A 20526-nucleotide genomic window follows, 5' to 3' on the forward strand; every position below is an offset into this window, starting at 1 on the left:
TGAGGAACTAAACCCTTTTTGGCTAGGGGTGATTTCAATACCATGTTTATTTATGTGATATGAATTGATGAATTCCGGTTATGAACTCTTGATTCGTGAATGCAATTGGCTTAACTATTTGATGATTAACTTATTTGTGTTTGTTGATTGAGGGTCGACACTTAATTAGCATGCATGAATATGTGGCTAAAGTTTAAGAAGGTTTCACATAATCGTTACTAACTTATACTTGAAAGTAGTGAAGGTCGCTTGTCACGATCGCGTTAAGTTTAATTCTTAGCATGAGTAACATGATGTCATAGTTGCAAATGCTTTGTCAATGCTTATGGTTTTCATTATTCTTAATGATCTTCGATTGTATCTCTATTATGATGACATGTAGGGAACTTTTGAGAATGTTTTGGGTTGTCGAATGATGCCATCCAATCCAATAATATAAGGAAAATCTGAGGGTTAACTAGTGATGTCACGGTTAATTTGGGGCATTGTCGTTCATAATTCAAAGAAGGAATAACTGGAAATTGATTCATATGCATAAATATCATGTGTAGAGAAAGAACCCTTAGCTAGCTTCCCATTCATTCATTTCCGTCAAATCCATATTTACAATTTGTTTTGTTTCCAAGTATTCATTTTAGTTTAAATTCGTCCAAATCCAATTCCCCCCTATTTCGTTGAAGTCTTAGTCTTAATCTTTCTTATTTTTAGTTTTGCTTTCTTCGAGCATTAAATAGTGTTTTATATTGTGTTTTTATATTTTTAAGTCAATTTAGAAGGTTTTAGCAAGCCCTCCTAATCCCCGGTCTAGAACGATCCCTCACTTATCCATTCTACTACAATTGTCAAACGAGGGTTTAATTTGAGTGTCAAGTAAATCTCACATCAGCCTTACTCATTGGAGTGTAATTCGAAGTGTTCCTTTCCATATTCTTATCATCCATCTCTTCTTGTATTTGTTTGACCCGTTCTTCATGCCTACCTTTCCTTTCTTCACCTCAAGGGCATTTTACTCCGCCATTAATCACAATGAGGCCGCCACTTCATGTTGAGCGGCGTAATCATCATTTGCCTTGCCCTTTTCCTTCAACATTCGCGCCTTATTTCGTCCCATAGCCCTAGGTATGGAACCTTCACCCGAAGAAGGATTTTCTACCCTTGTTTGTTGAATGGCCGGAGATCTATCTTCATATCTGCAGCTGATGATGCAGTTCCAAACACTAGCGTAGGACCTCTATGTGGTGGATCTTCAAATAACACCCACCCTTTACAAATTTCCCAACAACTGTTAAACTGAAAGAGTTTCGAGCTGCTCTCCATATACAATTCCTCCGCTTGGCGTACCTAGAAAAAAAATTAAAGGAAATTAATTTTTGAAATTAAATGTAAAATAATTAAATATTTAAAATAAATTGTGAAAACACTTACTTCATCGTAGTAATTAGCGTCGATTTCATGTCACTAACAATGCTTGATGCCATTTCTTCAAACTAGGTTGAAGATGTTTCTTCCATCTTGAAGAACAACTCTCGTGGTTTCAAATATTCACTGGAGTGGTGCCTTCATAGAACTCTAAGTATTTTTTGGACACACGAGTCCGAACGCCGTCATTTGTTTAACAATTCCCCCTCACACTATCTTTCGACACCCATCTATAAGCCTTGCAAAGAGCTTCATCTTCTTTTCGGGTCCAAGCCCTACCTTTCATTGTAGACGAGGCCATTTGAAAATTATTAAAAAATTTAAAGGACAGATTTTTGAAAGAGGAAAGAAAATATGAGAATTGCAATGGTGTGGGTGAAAATTTTGTAAGGAATGGTGAATGAATGGTTTAGGTGTTTATAGGGAAAAAAAATTAGAATTTTTGAGAATTTAAAAAAAAAAAAAAAAAAAAGGGCCAAAAAACATAAATAAAAAAAAAAAATTGAATCCAACGGTAACTGGCGCCAACTAGCTGTTGGATTCAAATTTCTTTTTAAGCATTCATGTCGGTTATAACTGACAAGATTAATGTTTTTTCTGGCCAGCCTAGGGTTGGCTGGCTGGCTGTATGTCCTTTGGCCCTTTCAGATTCCGTGGGGCCGTCTCAGATTTCACCAGCCCTCTAGCCGGGCCATCGGTTGGAGACGATTTTCGGGCTATTTTCGGCCCTCTGGACCCTTCAATTGAAGATGGCCTTATGAACCAATCGATGTTGTACGTGACCTATCGAATGACATATGCAATTGGGAGCGACAAACTTTTCCCCTTTTGTCAACCATTGGAAGAATCAAAATCATCAGAGTCTATGCACTTCTATAGGAAAGAAATTCTTTCCGGATCTTTACTATCAAGATCACTGGATTAAGTGATTAGGGTTTTTTGAAATTTCATCCAACAGCTAAAAATTGTTATAACTTCTAAGATATCAAAACAGATAAACCGTGGGATGAAATTTGAAAGTTTGGATCATTTGATCCGGTGACCTTGGTTGGAGATGATCACTTTCCACTTCGATATATATATGACCTTTCATCTATCACAAACAAACATAAGATACCACCACAGATTTTCTATTACCCTAGTACCTTTACTTCCCAATCTTCGTTTCTAAATCCTATGGGTAGTGAAAATCGTGAGTTCCACATCTTCTTGTTCTCTTTTATGGCTCACAACCACATGATACTGATTTCCAATATGGCCAAGCTTTTTGCATCCCACGAAGTAAAAACCACCATAGTCACCACTCCTCTAAGCGTCTTAACATTCTCCAAAGCCACCTAATCGAGCAAATTCTGTACCAACAGTGTCCCAGTTGAAATCAAAACCATTAAGTTTCCTTCTATAAAAGCCGGTTTGCCAGAAGGGTGTGAGAATCTTGACCTACTCCCCTCACCAGAATTAGCCAGCAGCTTCTTCAAAGCAACAAGCTTTCTCCAAGAACCGCTTGAGCAACTTATGATTGAAGAAAACCCTAGTTACCTTGTGGCAGACATTTTTTTTCCTTGGGCAACAGATGCTGCTACGAAGTTCGATATTCCGAGGCTGGTTTTTCATGGTACTAGTTTCCTTGCCTTGGCGGTGTTAGAGAGTATGAGCCTTTCAAGAATACTTCATTGGATTCCGAACCTTTCGTGATTCCAGATTTTCCTAGTGGGATTACGATGACAACAACCTAAGTGCCTGATTTTATCAAGGAAAATATGGAAAACGATTTGATCCGGTTACTCAAATGGGCTAAGGAATCTGAGCAAACGAGCTATGGAATTGCTGTGAACAGTTTCTATGAGCTCGAAACGGTTTATGCTGATTATTACATAAACGTTTTGGGGAGGAAGGCTTGGCATATAGGCCTTGTTTCGATATGCAATGGAAGAAATGAAAAAAAAAGGACTTAGAGGAAAAGTAGCTTCTATCAACGAGCACAATTGATTGAAGTGACTTGATTCAAAAGAACCCAATTCAGTTGTTTATGTATGTTTTGGAACCGTGGCTAAATTCAATGCCTCTCAGCTTAAGGAGATTGCAATGGGGCTTGACGCTTCTGGGTAGGACTTCATTTGGGTTGTGAGGAGAGGACAAGATGATGACGTGGAGAAAGAGGACTAGTTGCCAGAAGGGTTTAAGGATATGATGGAAGGGAAAAGACTAATAGTAAGAGGGTGGGCTGATAACTTATATATTTCATACATTTATACCATCCATTCCTAGTCCCTTTATGATATTTTTTTTAGTTAAAATAGTTGCATTTTACCCTCTTTTGTGTTAGTGTGTAGCTAATCGTATTTTGGAGCTCAGTTGAGGACAAATAAGGCAAAATGGTGCTAAAAGTGGAAAATTGAATAAGGATACTAATGTAGACAAAGAATTAAAAGTGGAAACTGAATATGGTGATGAATATGGCTGTTTATAAGACCAATAACAACAAAAAAACGTTGGAATTAAATGCCCAATTACTAGGATGTATTGGCAATCTGTAACAGCCTCTTTAACCTTATAAAACTGAAAGTTCCAACCACTTTTACATAAGCTTCCCCTTGGGGACAGCCATAACTCTCTTTCTTATCTTTCTTTGGCTTTTCTTCCAGAAACAAAATCCTTTCTCCATTCACCATCCGCAGCCACCAAAGAAACCACACAACCGCACTGTTCTTGGAGAATTTCAACATCATAATTGCTTCAATGAGGTTATATATTCTGTAATCATGTTGTGTAATTAAGTTCATAGCTGGGGATTTCGATGTAGCCTTGCAAACCTACTCTATGTTATTAAGTTAAAGTATTCAAATTACCAATATGTGTTCTTGTTTCATTCACTGATTTTATAGTATAATTTGTTTGTTAATCTTAATGTTTGATCACCATTAGGGCTGCTTATGAATTATTTAATCAAGTTTATAGTACACATCATGCTTAATCTTGGTGGACATGTGAATGAATGAAGAAACTGTTATGCATACATCCTGCCATGTGATTTCTTTGGTTCTTTGAAGTTTTCTTGATCTTAATGGATTCTTACTTACTAATCTAAGTTGAACATCACAAATAGGTTGCATATTAGTACTTGATCATAACCACACATCAAATGGATGATCATAAATAAGTAAAATGAACCCTAGTTGGAGATTGGAGAGTTGAATACATTTGACTTAATTTTCATGGAATTGACTTGTAATGGTGAAATTGGTATCCCTAGTTCCATTTCCATTGTTTTTGAATCATTCTATTATTCATATTTACATTCTCTTGCATCTTAAGTTACTTTACTTCTCAAATCAAAATCAAAACTCAATTTGTTAGTTTCATTGTTTAGTTAGGGTTCACATAAAGCTAGTAATTTGTAGAGGTCTAATCAGTCCCTGTGGTTCGACACCCTTACTTGTGCCATTATACTATCCTTATATTTGCACTTAAATGAACAAAACATGGGCCCCGCAGGTTCTGATTCTTGATCATGGGGTTATTGGCAGGTTTGTGACTCACTGTGGGTGGAACTCGGCGTTGGAAGGGATTACGGACGGGCTGCCGATGGTGACGTGGCTGGTGTCAGCAGAGCAATTTTACAACAAGAAGCTGGTGACTCAAGTGCTGAAGATTGGTGTTGGAGTTGGCACTCAGAAATGGGTTAGGGTTTTGGGGGATAACATGAAGAAGGAAGCCGTTGAGAAAGCTGTGAGGAGGATTATGGTGGGTGAGGAAGTAGAGGAAATGAGAAGTAGAGCTAGGGAACTTTCAAAGCATGCAAAAAGGGCTATTGAGAAAGGAGGATCATCGCATTCTGATTTGAATGCTTTAATTGAAGAGTTGAGCTCTTGTGGTTAAAATGTTGGAGCACACATTCGGATAATACGTTACTCGATGAGTATTTTGGAGTAACAATTGTTTTGGGTACAATCCATGTTGAGGAGATGAACTAAAAGTTTAATGCTTGTCTTTTAGCCCAAGACAAAACCTTGGCGGTACCTTTATTTATCTGGTGTTCTGTTTCTTTACTCCGCTATTTTGACTCGTCATATGATAAGAATTATAGATATAAGAAAATACGGTACATGTGTTTACGAGAACAGAATTTCGCATGATATAACCTGCATGTACTTTAACATAAACACCTAAGCATGAGTCATGACATTGGTTGTGATCACACAAGTAAACCTTAGAAAATGATTTTCTATCTTTTTCTTGGTCTCCCCTCAAATAAGTCAGATCATCTTACAAAAAGTTATCGAGCATCCTTCTTTACAAGGCGATCAAGGACTTTGTACTCACTATTCCGTAAAGCTTTTCACCAGTCTTCAAGCTAAATACTTTTCTATTTAATATGCCTAAGTCTAGCTTGTCGGACTACACTCTATGAGCTTCGAGTATACCTGATATTCGTATCATGTTTTTTGTTTTTGTGTTGTTTTCGTGGCATACCAGATATTTTAACGAGTCGTGATGTGTAACACCCATTAAAAATAAACAGGTAATATTACTCGATCCAAAATTGACCCCTTAATATTATCAGGTAATATAACCTGATCCGTTACCCGTTAAAGAAAATATATTTTAAATCAATAAATAATGAACATGAAAAATATAATTTCACAAAAAAAATGAAAAGCATAATACTAAATTAGTATATGCATATTACTTTGTCGCATAAATATTACTTTAAAACATTAAAAAAAAAACATTTATCTTTCAAGTATTACATACCCCAAAATAAGAGTCTAATGAAAAAATATTAGTACATTACTACAAAATACTAAATGTTCAAGGATATGCAAAATGAAGGGAGTTGCATTTCAAGGTTGAGGATAAAATCACAAACGTTTATATATGCTTTCACATTTTTCAAACTTATATATTAATGATCATGAATTTTATTTATTTTGAATTCCCTTAAATATACTATTCATGAGGGTTTGTATGTTTCTAAAATTTCAAATGGCAATGTACTAATTCTCAAAGCGTAGAGGGCCGATCACGAGCGTTTGCCTATTTTTTCACATCATTTGTACTTTTAAATTAATTAATATAATTTTTTCAATATATTTAGCATTTTTAAATTACTTGATATTTTATTTTTAACGTGTTTTATAATTTTCTATCTCACTCTTTGCTTGTAGTATACTATAAAAATAAATAAATAAAACTTAAAATTTTAAATTTATATAAAATAATAATACAATAATATATATTTGATATACATTAGATACATTATTTCTATACTAAAATCCAAACTCAGGTACTGTTCACGGACGGTAAAATGGCAAAAATAGCATCGGTTTGGTTTATTCCTTTCCCTGGCGTTTTTTCACTTTGCTGCACAGTTAAAGGGCGGATTTGCCCTCCTTTGCCATGCGTGTTCTTCGCGGACCACAACGTTTCTGTCTCTCTCTCAGAAACCTTTTTGTTTCTCTCAAACCTCTCTTTGCCTTGCTCTCCGATCTCCACTTCTTTATGTGTCTTGCTTTCTTCCAGAAAACGCTTAAGTTAGTCAAATTTGTTTAGATCTTTTCGTTGGGGGTTACAAACGGCAACGCTCTCTTGCTGAAAAATAGCGAATTTGGTCTCGATTTGAAGAAAATTTGAAGCGCATAAAAGATCGCTTCTCCTGTTGCCGATTTGATTTGGGAAATTGTCTGCTTTGAATGTTATGTGCTTGGGAGTTTAAATTTGGATTTTAAATGGGTTTTTTGTTCAAATTTTTTGGTTGTGATTTTGGGAATTTTGTTTATAGCTTCGGATTCTAGGTGATGATGGTTAATTTGGTTTTGTTTTCGATTTCAGAGGATCGGGTTTTTCGAATTTGTGACTTTCCTTTGAAGCCTGCGAAGACCTCTGTGTTTAAGGTGAGTGGTTTTGAAATTCCATTGTTTTGATTCTACTTGCAGCCTGAGGTGGTCTGAAATTTCCAAGCTTTTTGATTAATCTTAAGCCAGATTAGTTAACTATAATTAAATTAATTTTTCTTTTTCCGGTTATATAGCAGAAGTAGATAAAGTTAAGAAAGAACAATTGTGGCTTAAAGTCTTCGTATTTGAAAGTTGAATCTCAGCCTTTGAAAGGCTTTGTGAACGTGTCCTCACGTGTGCGGCAGACCTTCATAGCAATTTGGGGTGAGTCTTCATTATCCAGTACATGTTACTGTGTTTCAGTTTGTTCATTTTCTTTCAAGCCCTGTGTTGGTCGCTCTCCAATCTTCTCATCTTTTTCAAGCCCTGTGTTTCAGTTTGTTCATTTACTCTTTGTATATTGTGGAGGTTGAATTTTGTATATTGTGAAGGTTGAATCTGTGCAAATCCATTTTTTCTGATTATTTATAGTTTGAGTAGCTTTGCAACAATTTGATACTGTTGGAAATCTATTGCATAAATCGAATACAAAGCTTGCTGCTAGCTTTTATGAAGAAGCAGTTCGATCATTAGTCTCAATCAAAGCTTCAAATGGTGAATTTTAAGATTGAACAAAATTAAATTTCTGTATTAAAAGTCAGTGAGCATTATTAGTTTGTTCTGATGATTTGATGGTATCATGCTTTGCAGATTATATATTAAGCAAGCTCCATCAAGCACTTTGTTTTTTTATTTAGATGATGAGGTCGACTGAGCAAAATATAAAATTAAAGAAACCAACATGTTTACTATAGACAAGTATCGACAGGTGAAGCTTTCCGATTGTTTGCAAATAGGATCAGTAATCAGTTACTGCATGTGAAGCTATAGCTGAGAGATTAGTTTTTATGATGAATTGTTTTCTGTTGAACATCCATTGTGATTACTCTACAGATTGACTTCTTTCCCAATGAGAAAGTGTTTTCCCTAAGGTATCAGAAGGCTAGGATGGACAAACTGTAATAAGATATTCTTAAGTGAATACGATGTGCCATTAAACCGGATGAAGCTTATGGTCTTATATTGTTTTTTGACAATGTTGTGGTAAGTTTCTATAACACTTAAAAGAGATCTAATTTTGTAACAATTATTTTTTCTGGCAAGGGTAAAATTTTATTTTAAGAAGATAAAAAATTAAAATTAGAATGAAAATTCTAATTATTACATATTACAATAATTTATTTATATCTATAGAACAAGGATAAATAATTATACCAAAAACAGTGTTTGGTATGGATCATAAAGCCCATAACTAAAACTATTTATTGTAATTCAGTTATTTAGAATCATTAACCAATTTGTTTTCTAACTAATTGTTTGTCTTCCATTCCCATATCTATTTATTTAATCATATTCTTAGATCATGTAGGAAAACTAGCAAGGATCAATGATGCTGCTTTCTAAATAGTTACCCTTCTTATCACAAACCAAACCACATTGCATGTAACATTCTTTCCAAGCAATCCATATGTCGACATGGGTAAGCATTGTTTTTCTATTTGTACTTTATTATACATTTGTTCACATTATTTTCATCAACAATTTGTTATTATGAAAGAATTAGCTTCATTTTTTTTTGCAAGTTGGTATTTCCAATTTGGTAGATATACTATATTCAGACATTTGAACACAGTCGACCATCCATACACAGTTTTCAAATTATACTTTCCGTTTTGGGATTTCTTTGTCAAACCCCTTGGAACTTTGTGTGTAAAATTTCGTGTTCCTTCCTTTTAGCTGATAGAATTAGGCTGAAGCTTTATTGCCTTTCGATTATATTCAATCATGTTAGGCTTTACTATTGTTTCCATTTTCAGAAGAATTAAGTATTGGTTAGGCTTATCTCCATAAGACCGTAAGCTAACTAAAACCAAAGACACAAAGCGCAGTAAAAAAAGAAAAATTGATTAAATAATTATTAAAGAACAATACTCATTTGGCATTGGGAAATCCTAAGGGATAATTGAGGAAAAGCTCCTTTACGAAGATAAGAAAGAATTTTTGACAATAGAAATCAACCGATAGTGTCTGTCTTTTAAAGCTCTTATTTTCATAACCATTTAGGGTTGTTCTATCTTTAATCAGCTCATTTTCCTCATGCGAATCGCGGAAGCTACATCGGAATTTCTTTTATATAATTTACATCTCATAAGAAATGCTAGAAAATTGACTGGTAATTAACAATATTACCATTTAGATGATTTCAGTTGTTCTTATTGAAACTATTTAATTGAATTCTACTATTTAGAGAGAAACATGTAAATTGTTATATGTAATTCTGAGAAGGGAGATATAATGACATTACTATGTTTTTAGTTCGATTCAACAATGCAATCTGTTACCTTCCTTTGCAGTTACTTTTATTTCAAGATATTGCAGTCTTCTTTCAATCCCACAGGTCAGCGTATTCAATATGTAACTATACTCTCTCAAATGCTCTTACACAATCAATTGGTTTGGAAATCTGTTTGTTTTCTATTCTAGCATTTTTCGCCTTTATCAAGGTATGCTTATTAGGTTTACACATGCTTTAAATACAATTCTCAAATACTCTAAATCTAAGGTATCCTAATAATCTTAACATAGATCTGAAACTCTTTTGTGCAGAAAGGAAATACCTCTTCACAACCAACTCAATCAAAGTAAACTTTTACTGCTTTTAAAAACATTATCTCAACTATCAACTCAAGTAAGTTCTCAGTTTTCAACCATTAGACCACATAACATTACACTAGCCTTCATGCACTTGCGTGAGCGCGTGCAGAAAACATTTTTTGAATCACAGCGTGTTATGCGTGACTTACACATTTTAAATGTATTTATATGCGTAAATTGACAAAGTAAATGAATAATTTATGATCATGCTAGAAGAAACCCATCATAAACCAATTAAAGCAGCTGAATCCACGTAATAAAATCGGTCTTTATAAAATTTACATTAAGAATAGAGAAAATAATATTTAATAAACTGATTGAATCACATTTTGCATGTCACATCCCCGCCCGGGGCAGACCACTTCCCGGGCCCGCTCCACCACCGTAGCACGATATTGTCCGCTTTGGGCTTACCATTCCCTCACGGTTTTGTTTTTGGGAACTCACGAGCAACTTCCCAGTGGGTCACCCATCATGAGATTGGTCTAGCCCCCTTCTCGCTTAACTTCGGAGTTCCTACGAAACCCGAAGCCAGTGAGCTCCCAAAAGGCCTCGTGCTAGGTAGGGATGAGAATATACATTTAAGGATCACTCCCCTGGGCGACGTGGGATGTCACAATCCACCCCCCTTAGGGGTCCGACGTCCTTGTCGGCACACACGCGGTCAGGGTTAGGCTCTGATACCAAATTGTCATGCCAAATATCATAACTGAATGCTCAACATTTCTATGTGAATCTGAGGGAATAACATATAATCAATTCAACGCTCGGCCATAAACATAATTCATACTCTATCATCATAATCAACTCAGCCTTTGGCTGCATATATAGCTCATAATTATCTCATCTCATCATGTATATATATGTATAACCTGCACACAATCAATACCACCTCACGTGGTTTGCAATTCATCATCGTATATAACATAGTATGCTCTAATGCTACAATCACGTGAAGCTGTGCGATAAATCGCGGGTCACCTACAAGTCGAACCCACATAAGTGGTCTATACGACAGGCTGTGCACCTAACTTGGATCCAAGGCGAGCATGCGGTGCGGGAGATGAACATACACGTGAAGGCTATGCCCCTATCTCTAGGCGGGAGCACTTATATACATGTGCAAGTAAATGAGCTTTCAATTACATCCCAATCATATAATTCATCATATCTCCATCATATCTCAATCGTATAATTCATCATATTCCAATCACATCTCAATCATATCACAATTATACCTCAATCATAACTCAATCGTATCACAATTGTATCTCAAACATATCTCAATCACATTTCATACGTATATCAACTGTATTTCGTACGTATTTCAAATGTATATTATACATATTTTATACGTATTTCAAATGTATATTATACGTACTTTATACGTATATAAAATGTATTTTAATCATATGTACTCACATGTAACTTACCTGGGCCTTCTCAGCACAATGCAACAATATACATAATTATAGTAATGCACATTCTAAAATATGATGCATACATGATAAGTTACTTAAATCGTATTTCTTTTAAAATACGTTTTCTGGGAAATACGTCAAGTATACGTATATATATACTGAAAAATAACTGCCCACTCATTGATAAGTAGCCGGTTCGTAACCTCCTCGCCTAGATTGGTTACGTTCTTCGTCTGTATAATTTTCACCTATACAAAAATAATTATAAAACATCATTTAAACGCACATACACAAACATTCGTCAATAACTTTCTCATACGTTGCTCAATTTGGGTATGTGAATATACCACGGTGATCTACACGACATCACGAACACGTGACAATTTTCGGAACTTGATTTGGGTCTCTCACGCGCCCTCACGAGCCACTTCTACGCGCTGCCCACGCGCGCGTCTTCTTCCTCGAGTCGCCGGACTGGTTTCGCCGGAGGTGGGTGTTTTGCCGGAATTTCTGGGTAAACTTCAAAGTGTCATAACTTCTTCATTTCTTAACCATTTTCGACGTACTTTATATCAAAATGAAGGTATTGACGAGACGAACACATCCATACCTGCCTTGACCCCTAACTCGGCTTGGATTCACCAGAAAAAGCCCCGAAAGCTCTGGCCAAACTTTGAACTTGTCGTTCTCCGTGTTCTTACGTCCAAACACTTCCAACGAACTACTCCAAGCCTTATTAGGACCTCAAGAAGCTTCCTATAAGCTTGAAAAGTCTTAAAAATCAACCAATAAAAAGTTGATGAATAGTACCTAAACTAGAGTTCGTATTTTCGACGTGAAAACGTTATAGTTCTTACCTGAAATTGGTATGGTTGGACTCGTATCGTCGAAACGAAGAAGATGGTAATTTTTGTTTCATCGATCTGTGAAGTTTTGATGAACTTGTTGTTTTGGCCGTGGGTTTTTGAGAGAGAAAGAGAATGAGAGCTTGAGCTGGACGGGAGAGATGAGAGTTGAGTGAGTTTGAAGGAGCTGAGGGAAAAAGAGAGAGTGAGTCACAAATGAGAGGAAATCACGGAAAAGAAAAGAAAAAAAAAAAAGGTAAGGTTTCCTGTGCAATCCGTGTGTGCACAGTGAAACTTAATCATTCTTAATCATCATAAACGGCCGAAAACGTCTCTTTCATCCAACTTTAATAAAGATTTCGGGTTACTATCAGTTGAAGATTAAGAGTGACGATGTTTACAAAACGGCTTTTAGAACTCGTTATGGTCATTATGAGTTCCTGGTGATGCCGTTTGGATTGACGAATGCACCAGCAGCTTTTATGGGTTTGATGAATAAAGTATTCCAGAAATACTTGGATAGATTTGTCATTGTTTTTATCGATGACATTCTAGTGTATTCCAAGTCGGAAGCAGATCATATTCAACATCTTACTCTGGTGTTGGAGAAATTAAGAGAACATCGTTTGTATGCTAAGTTTAGCAAGTGCCAATTTTGGTTAAATGAAGTGGCATTCTTGGGACATGTCATATCAGCTCAGGGTATTCTGGTAGACCCTCAGAAGATAGCAGCTGTGGAGAATTGGGAACAGCCACGAACAGTCACCGAGGTACGAAGTTTCCTTGGCTTAGCAAGTTACTATCGATGGTTTGTTAAGAATTTCTCAGTTATCGCTTTACCACTTACCAAGTTGACTAGAAAGGAAGTCAAGTTTGAGTGGGATAGTAAGTGTGAGCAGAGTTTTCAGCAACTTAAGCATTGTCTCACTCATGCACCTGTTTTGGCACTTCCTGACGACGGTGGTAATTTCGAGATTTACAGCGATGCTTCGTTGAATGGCCTGGGATGTGTGTTAATGCAGCATAGTAGAGTGATTGCTTATGCTTCACGTCAGTTAAAGCCTCATGAAAAGAATTACCCTACTCATGATTTGGAATTAGCAGCCATTATATTTGCCTTGAAGATTTGGAGACACTATCTTTATGGAGAAAAGTGTAAGATCTTTACGGATCACAAGAGTCTTCAGTACATTTTCACGTAGACAGAGCTTAATCTTAGGCAACGAAGGTGGTTAGAGTTGCTTAGCGATTATGATTGCACGATTGAGTATCATCCTGGTCGTGCTAATGTGGTGGCTGATGCTTTGAGTAGGAAATCCCAAGGTCGGGTTAACGCTTTGTATGCTTCTCGTGTTCCTCTTCTTGCAGATTTGAGGTCCACTGGAGTGGAATTGGGATTGGAGGAACAAGAGGAAATGGTGGTAGGACGAGAAGAAGCCTTACTTGCTAGTTTCCAAGTTAGGCCTATTTTGATGGATCGTATACTTGAAGCTCAAGGAAGTGACAAAGAAGTTCAGAGTTTAATCCTTGCAGTTTCTCAAGGAAAGAAGAAAGATCTCAATGTTCGTGAATCTGATGGCATGCTTATGCAGGATAAGCGGATGTACGTGCCAAATAATGCGGATTTGAAGAAAGAGATTCTTGATGAAGCGCATATTTCAGCATATGCAATGCATCCAGGAGGCACTAAGATGTATCATACCATTAGACCATTTTACTATTGGCCAGGTATGAAAAGAGAAATTGCAGAGTATGTCAGTAGGTGTGCAGTTTGTCAGCAGGTCAAAGCTGAAAGGAAGAAACCGTTTGGTTTGATGCAACCGCTTCCCGTTCCACAGTGGAAATGGGAAAACATCACTATGGATTTTGTGTACAAGCTTCCTCGTACACGAAACGGTTATGATGGCGTTTGGGTGATTGTAGACCGACTTACTAAGTCAGCGCACTTTATTCCAGTGAGAGAAAAGTATTCTCTGAATAAATTGGCTGAGCTGTTTATCACTAAGATTGTGAAGTATCATGGGGTTCCAGTGAGTATTGTTTCGGATCGAGATCCTAGATTCACTTCTAAGTTTTGGACAGCTTTTCAGGAAGCTCTTGGTACGAGATTGCTTTATAGTACGACATATCATCCCCAGACAAATGGTCAGTCTGAGAGGACCATACAGACTTTGGAAGATATGTTAAGATCTTCTGTAATGCAGTTTAGCGATGATTGGCATGCAAAGTTGGATTTAATGGAGTTTGCTTATAATAACAGTTACCATTCCAGCATCGGGATGGCACCGTTTGAAGCTCTATATGGAAAGTCGTGTCGTACTCCTCTGTGTTGGTCAGAGGTCGGGGAAAGAGTTTTGGTGGGCCCTGAGATAGTGGAGGAGACTACTCAGAATGTCCAAGTGATTAAGTCTAACTTGAAAGCGGCCCAAGATCGGCAGAAGAGTTTAGCGGACATGCATGCTACTGATCGAGTGTATGAAGTTAATAATTGGGTATTCTTGAAGCTATCGCCTTGGAAGGGAGTTGTAAGGTTCGGGAAAAAGGGTAAGCTAAGTCCTAGGTATATCGGACCTTATCAAATCACCGAGCGAGTTGGTGAAGTTGCATACAGGCTTGAGTTGCCTTCAGAACTGTCTAAAGTGCATAATGTATTTCATGTTTCGATGCTTCGTCATTACATTGCAGATCCATTGCATGTAATTCCAATTCAACCTTTGGAGATTAGCCCGGATTTGACTTATGATGAAGAACCAGTGACTATCTTGGATTGGAAAGAGAAAGTTCTGAGAAATAAGACGGTGCAGTTGGTAAAAGTATTGTGGAGGAACCACTCGGTGGAAGAGACTACTTGGGAAACAGAGGATCGGATGAGAGAGATGTATCTGAGATTGTTTTATGACTATTAGTGTTGTATTTTGATTATGTAAATTTCGGGGACGAAATTTCTATAAGGAGGGTAAGTTGTAACGACCCGTCCCAAAATAACATTTTCATATGTGTGAAGTGTGTTTAATTACCCTAAATTTTTTTTTAAAGTTGGATGAAAGAGACGTTTTCGGCCGTTTATGATGATCAAGAATGATTAAGTTTCACTGTGCACACACGGATTGCACAGGAAACCTTACCTTTTTTTTTTTTTTCTTTTCCGTGATTTCCTCTCATCTGTCCCTCACTCTCTTTTTCCCTCAGCTCCTTCAAACTCACTCAACTCTCATCTCTCCCGTCAAGCTCAAGCTCTCATTCTCTCTCAAAAACCCACGGCCAAAACAACAAGTTCATCAAAACTTCATAGATCGACGAAACAAAAATCACCATCTTCTTCGTTTCAACGATACGAGTTCAACCATACCAATTTCAGGTAAGAAATATAACGTTTTCACGTCGAAAATACGAACTCCGGTTTAGGTACTATTCATCAACTTTTTATGGGTTGATTTTTAAGACTTTTCAAGCTTATAGGAAGCTTCTTGAGATCCTAAGGAGGCTTGTAGTAGTTCGTTGGAAGTGTTTGGACGTAAGAACACGGAGAACGACAAGTTCAAAGTTTGGCCGGAGCTTTCGGGGCTTTTTCTGGTGAATCCACGCCGAGTTAGGGGTCAAGGCAGGTATGGATGTGTTCGTATCGTCAATACCTTCATTTTGATATAAAGTACGTCGAAAATGGTTAAGAAATGAAGAAGTTATGACAATTTGAAGTTTACCCAGAAATTCCGGCAAAACACCCACCTCCGGCGAAACCAGTCCGGCGACGCGAGGAAGAAGACGCGTGCGTGGGCAGCGCGTAGAAGTGGCGCGTGAGGGCGCGTGAGAGACCCAAATCAAGTTCTGAAAATTGTCACGTGTTCGTGACGTCGTGTAGATCACCGTGGTATATTCACATACCCAAATTGAGCAACGTATGAGAAAGTTATTGACGAATGTTTGTGTATGTGCGTTTAAATGATGTTTTATAATTATTTTTGTATAGGTGAAAATTATACAGACGAAGAACGTAACCAATCTAGGCGAGGAGGTTACGAACCAGCTACTTATCAATGAGTGGGCAGTTATTTTTCAGTATATATATACGTATACTTGACGTATTTCCCAGAAAACGTATTTTAAAATAAATACGATTTAAGTAACTTATCATGTATGCATCATATTTTAGAATGTGCATTACTATAATTATGTATATTGTTGCATGGTGCTGAGAAGGCCTAGGTAAGTTACATGTGAGTACATATGATTAAAATACATTTTATATACGTATAAAATACGTATAATATACATTTGAAATACAGTTGATATACGTATGAAATGTGATTGAGATACAATTGTGATACGATTGAGGTATAATTGTGATATGATTGAGATGTGATTGGAATATGATGAATTATATGATTGAGATGTGATTGAAAGCTCATTTACTTGCACATGTATATAAGTGCTCCCGCCCAGAGATAGGGGCATAGCCTTCACATGTATGTTCACCTTCCGCACCGAATGCTCGCCCTGGATCCAAGTTAGGTGCACAGCCTGTCGTATAGACCACTTATGTGGGTTCGACTTGTAGGTGACCCGCGATTTATCGCACAGCTTCACGTGATTGTAGCACTAGAGCATACTATGTTATATACGATGATGAATTGCAGACCACGTGAGGTGGTATTGATTGTGTGCGGGTTATACATATATATACATGGTGAGATGAGATGATTATGAGCTATATATGCAGCCAAGGGCTGAGTTGATTATGATGATAGAGTATGAATCATGTTTATAGCCGAGCGTTGAATTGATTATATGTTATTCCCTCAGATTCACATAGAAATGTTGAGCATTCAGTTATGATATTTGGCATGACATACATTCATATTGTTCAGCATGATTTGATATATATTACGTATATGATTATATACTTTAGTTCTGGGAAACTATACTTGTTTTACGGCGAGGGGTTAGTATATTTAAAAGAGAAAAGAAGGTTTTGAATACGTTCGTTTTGCTGACCCACTCAACTTTGTTTTGCGCCCATCCAGGTTCTAGGTAGCGTATATCGGTGAGTCTCGAGGTGTCCAGCTGAAAGTTCTGACAAACCACCACTCATGTAGGATCATCGTCGAGTGTTGTTAAATATGTACATCTTATGTTTGACTGCACTTAGACATTGTGCTCTGGTTGTGTAATCACACTTAAACTTTCATTAGAACTTATCGTATTTGGTTTTAATTAGTCGTACTTTTCTTATAAAATATCGCTTCCGCATAGCGCACATGGCTACGTCACGCTCACGTGACGGCCAGCATGCCTTTACTTCGGTCGGGGTGTGTCAGTTTGTGGATTGTGACATCCCACATCACCAGGGGAGTGATCCTTAAATGTATATTCTCATCCCTACCTAACACGAGGCCTTTTGGGAGCTCACTGGCTTTGGGTTCCATGGGAACTCCGAAGTTAAGCGAGTAGCGCACGAGAGCACTCCTATGATGGGTGACCCATTGGGAAGTTGCTCGTGAGTTCCCAAAAACAAAACCGTGAGGGAATGGTAAGCCTAAAGCGGACAATATCGTGCTACGGTGGTGGAGCAGGCCCGGGAAGTGATTCGTCCCGGGTCGGGATGTGACAATTTGGTATCAGAGCCTAACCCTGGTCGTGGTGTGCCGACGAGGACGTCGGGCCCCTAAGGGGGGTGGATTGTGACATCCCACATCACCCAGGGGAGTGATCCTTAAATGTATATTCCCATCCCTACCTAACACGAGGCCTTTTGGGAGCTTACTGGCTTTGGGTTCCATGGGAACTCCGAAGTTAAGTGAGTAGCGCACGAGAGCACTCCCAGGATGGGTGACCCATTGGGAAGTTGCTCGTGAGTTCCCAAAAACAAAACCGTGAAGGAATGGTAAGCCCAAAGCGGACAATATCGTGCTACGGTGGTGGAGCGGGCCCGGTAAGTGATTCGCCTCGGGCCGGGATGTGACAATTTGGTATCATAGCCTAACCCTGGTCGTGGTGTGCCGACGAGGACGTCGGGCCTCTAAGGGGGGTGGATTGTGACATCCCACATCACCCAGGGGAGTGATCCTTAAATGTATATTCCCATCCCTACCTAACACGAGGCCTTTTGGGAGCTCACTGGCTTTGGGTTCCATGGGAACTCCGAAGTTAAGCGAGTAGCGCACGAGAGCACTCCCAGGATGGGTGACCCATTGGGAAGTTGCTCGTGAGTTCCCAAAAACAAAACCGTGAGGGAATGGTAAGCCTAAAGCGGACAATATCGTGCTACGGTGGTGGAGCGGGCCCGGGAAGTGATTCGTCCCGGGCCGGGATGTGACATTGCAAGCCCATTTTGAGGTTAAGCCCACCTTCTCCTCTTTAGTGTGGATAATATTGTTTGTTAAAAAAAAAAATCATTTAACAACTAATTTAATCACATTATTATTCGCGTGTGAAAGATTTTTTTTATAACAGGCATTACACGTCTCTTAAGAAGTTTTGAACGTGTTTAAAAATAAAGAAAATAATGTTGAATGAACAGCTGATTGAATCATATTATTGTTAGCCTATTATGTGGTACCAATAAAAAAAAAGTTCAACAAAATTAATTATTTAAAAAACAATGTTAAAATTACGAAAATGCCCCTGTATTATTTGAATCACAGTGTGCTACGTGTGATTTACATGTTTTAAATGTATTTATATGCGTAAAGTGACAAAAGAAAAGTCAAATATTTGAAGTGTCACATCCTGGTCAAGGGTCCACCACATCCCAGGCCTACTCCACCACCGTAGCACGATATTGTCCGCTTTGGGCTCCAACTACGCCCTCACGGTTTTGTTTCTGGGAACTCACACGAGAACTTCCCAGTGGGTCAACCATCATGGGAGTGCTCTCGCGCGCTAGTCGCTTAACTTCGGAGTTCTCATGGAACTCGAAGTCAGTGAGCTCTCAAAAGGCCTCGTGCTAAGTAAGGATGAGAATATACATATAAAGATCACTTCCTTGGGCGATGTGGGATCTTACAATTCACCCCCTTAGGGGCTCGATGCCCTCGTCGGCATATCACAGGGTTAGGTTCTGATACCAAATTGTCACATACTGCTCCAGGGCCTACCACATCTCGGGCCCGCTCCACCATCGTAGCATGATATTGTCCGCTTTGGGCCCCGACAATGCCCTTACGATTTTGTTTCTGGGAACTCACGCGAGAACTTCCCAGTGGGTCACCAATCATGGGAGTGCTCTTGCACGTTACTAGCTTGACTTCGGAGTTCCCATGGAACTTGAAGCCAGTGAGCTCCCAAAAAGCCTTGTACTAGGTAGGGATGAGAGTATACATATAAGGATCACTCACCTGGGTAATGTGGGATCTTACAATTTACCCTCCTTAGGGGTCCAACGTCTTCTTCGGCACACTGCGGCCAGAGTTAGACTCTGATACAAAATTGTCACATCCCGGCTCGGGGTCTACCACATCTAGGGCCCGTTCCACCACCGTAGCACGATATTGTTCGCTTTGGGTCTCAAATACGTCCTCACGGTTTTATTTCTGGGAACACACACGATAACTTTTCAGGGGGTCATCCATCATGGGAGTGCTCTTGTGGCTACTCGCTTAACTTTGGAGTTCCTATGGAACTTGAAGCCAGTAAGCTGTCAAAAGGCCTCGTGCTAGATAAGGATGAGAATATACAGATAAGGATCACTCGCCTGGGCGATGTGGGATCTTACAATCCACCCCTCTTAGGGACCCGACGTCCTTGTCGGCACACCACGGCCAGGGTTAGGCTCTGATACCAAATTGTCACATCCCGGTGAGGGGTCCACCACATCTCGGGTCCGCTCCACCACTGTAGCACGATATTGTCCGCTTTGGGCCCCGACCACACCCTCACGGTTTTATTTGTGGGAACTCACACGAGAACTTCCCAGTGGGTCACCGATCATGGGATTGCTCTCGCGCGCTACTCGTTTAACTTCGGAGTTCCGATGGAACTCGAACCCAGTGAGCTCCCAAAAAGCCTCGTGCTGGGTAGGGATGAGAATATACATATAAGGATCACTCCCCTGGACGATGTGGGATCTTACATGAAGTAAATGAATAATTTTAAATCATGCTAGAAGAAACCATTGATAAACCAATTAAAGTAATTGAATTCACATAATAAAATTGGTCTCTATAGAATTTACATTAAGAATAGAGAAAATAATATTTAATAAAAAATTGATTGAATCATATTATTGGTAGTCCATTGTGAGGCTAAGCTCGT

The 20526-nt window shown here is 38.4% G+C and overlaps 1 protein-coding gene, 2 long non-coding RNA genes and 1 pseudogene across 5 annotated transcripts; all 4 read left to right on the forward strand.

The window, feature by feature from the left end:
• Positions 1–2595: 2595 nt before the first annotated feature.
• LOC125477499 lies at positions 2596–5298 on the forward strand (annotated as a pseudogene).
• A 1557-nt stretch (positions 5299–6855) lies between these two features.
• Positions 6856–10221, forward strand: LOC108868671. Of its 3 annotated transcripts, XR_007258553.1 has the most exons (4): positions 6856–7313; positions 7451–7580; positions 9710–9753; positions 9963–10221. It is a non-coding gene; the product is annotated as an uncharacterized LOC108868671 (long non-coding RNA). The 3 variants fall into 3 exon arrangements; XR_007258552.1 differs by lacking the exon at positions 9963–10221 and having other exon boundaries at positions 9710–9841; XR_001954852.2 differs by lacking the exons at positions 9710–9753; positions 9963–10221 and having other exon boundaries at positions 7451–7804.
• A 2501-nt stretch (positions 10222–12722) lies between these two features.
• LOC108866019 lies at positions 12723–15182 on the forward strand. The gene is made up of 3 exons (XM_048584645.1): positions 12723–13431; positions 13645–13959; positions 14308–15182. Exons 1-3 carry the CDS (start codon positions 12723–12725, stop codon positions 15180–15182), a joined length of 1899 nt encoding a protein of 632 aa, XP_048440602.1.
• Positions 15183–15723: 541 nt separating this feature from the next.
• Positions 15724–16469, forward strand: LOC125477500. The gene is made up of 3 exons (XR_007258554.1): positions 15724–15881; positions 15982–16144; positions 16244–16469. It is a non-coding gene; the product is annotated as an uncharacterized LOC125477500 (long non-coding RNA).
• Positions 16470–20526: the final 4057 nt, after the last annotated feature.

The sequence above is a fragment of a genome, unplaced genomic scaffold (genome assembly GCF_019419815.1).
Source record: "Pyrus x bretschneideri cultivar Hongxiangsu unplaced genomic scaffold, Pyrus_bretschneideri_v1 Contig215, whole genome shotgun sequence".
In the NCBI taxonomy this organism is placed as follows: Eukaryota; Viridiplantae; Streptophyta; class Magnoliopsida; order Rosales; family Rosaceae; genus Pyrus; species Pyrus x bretschneideri.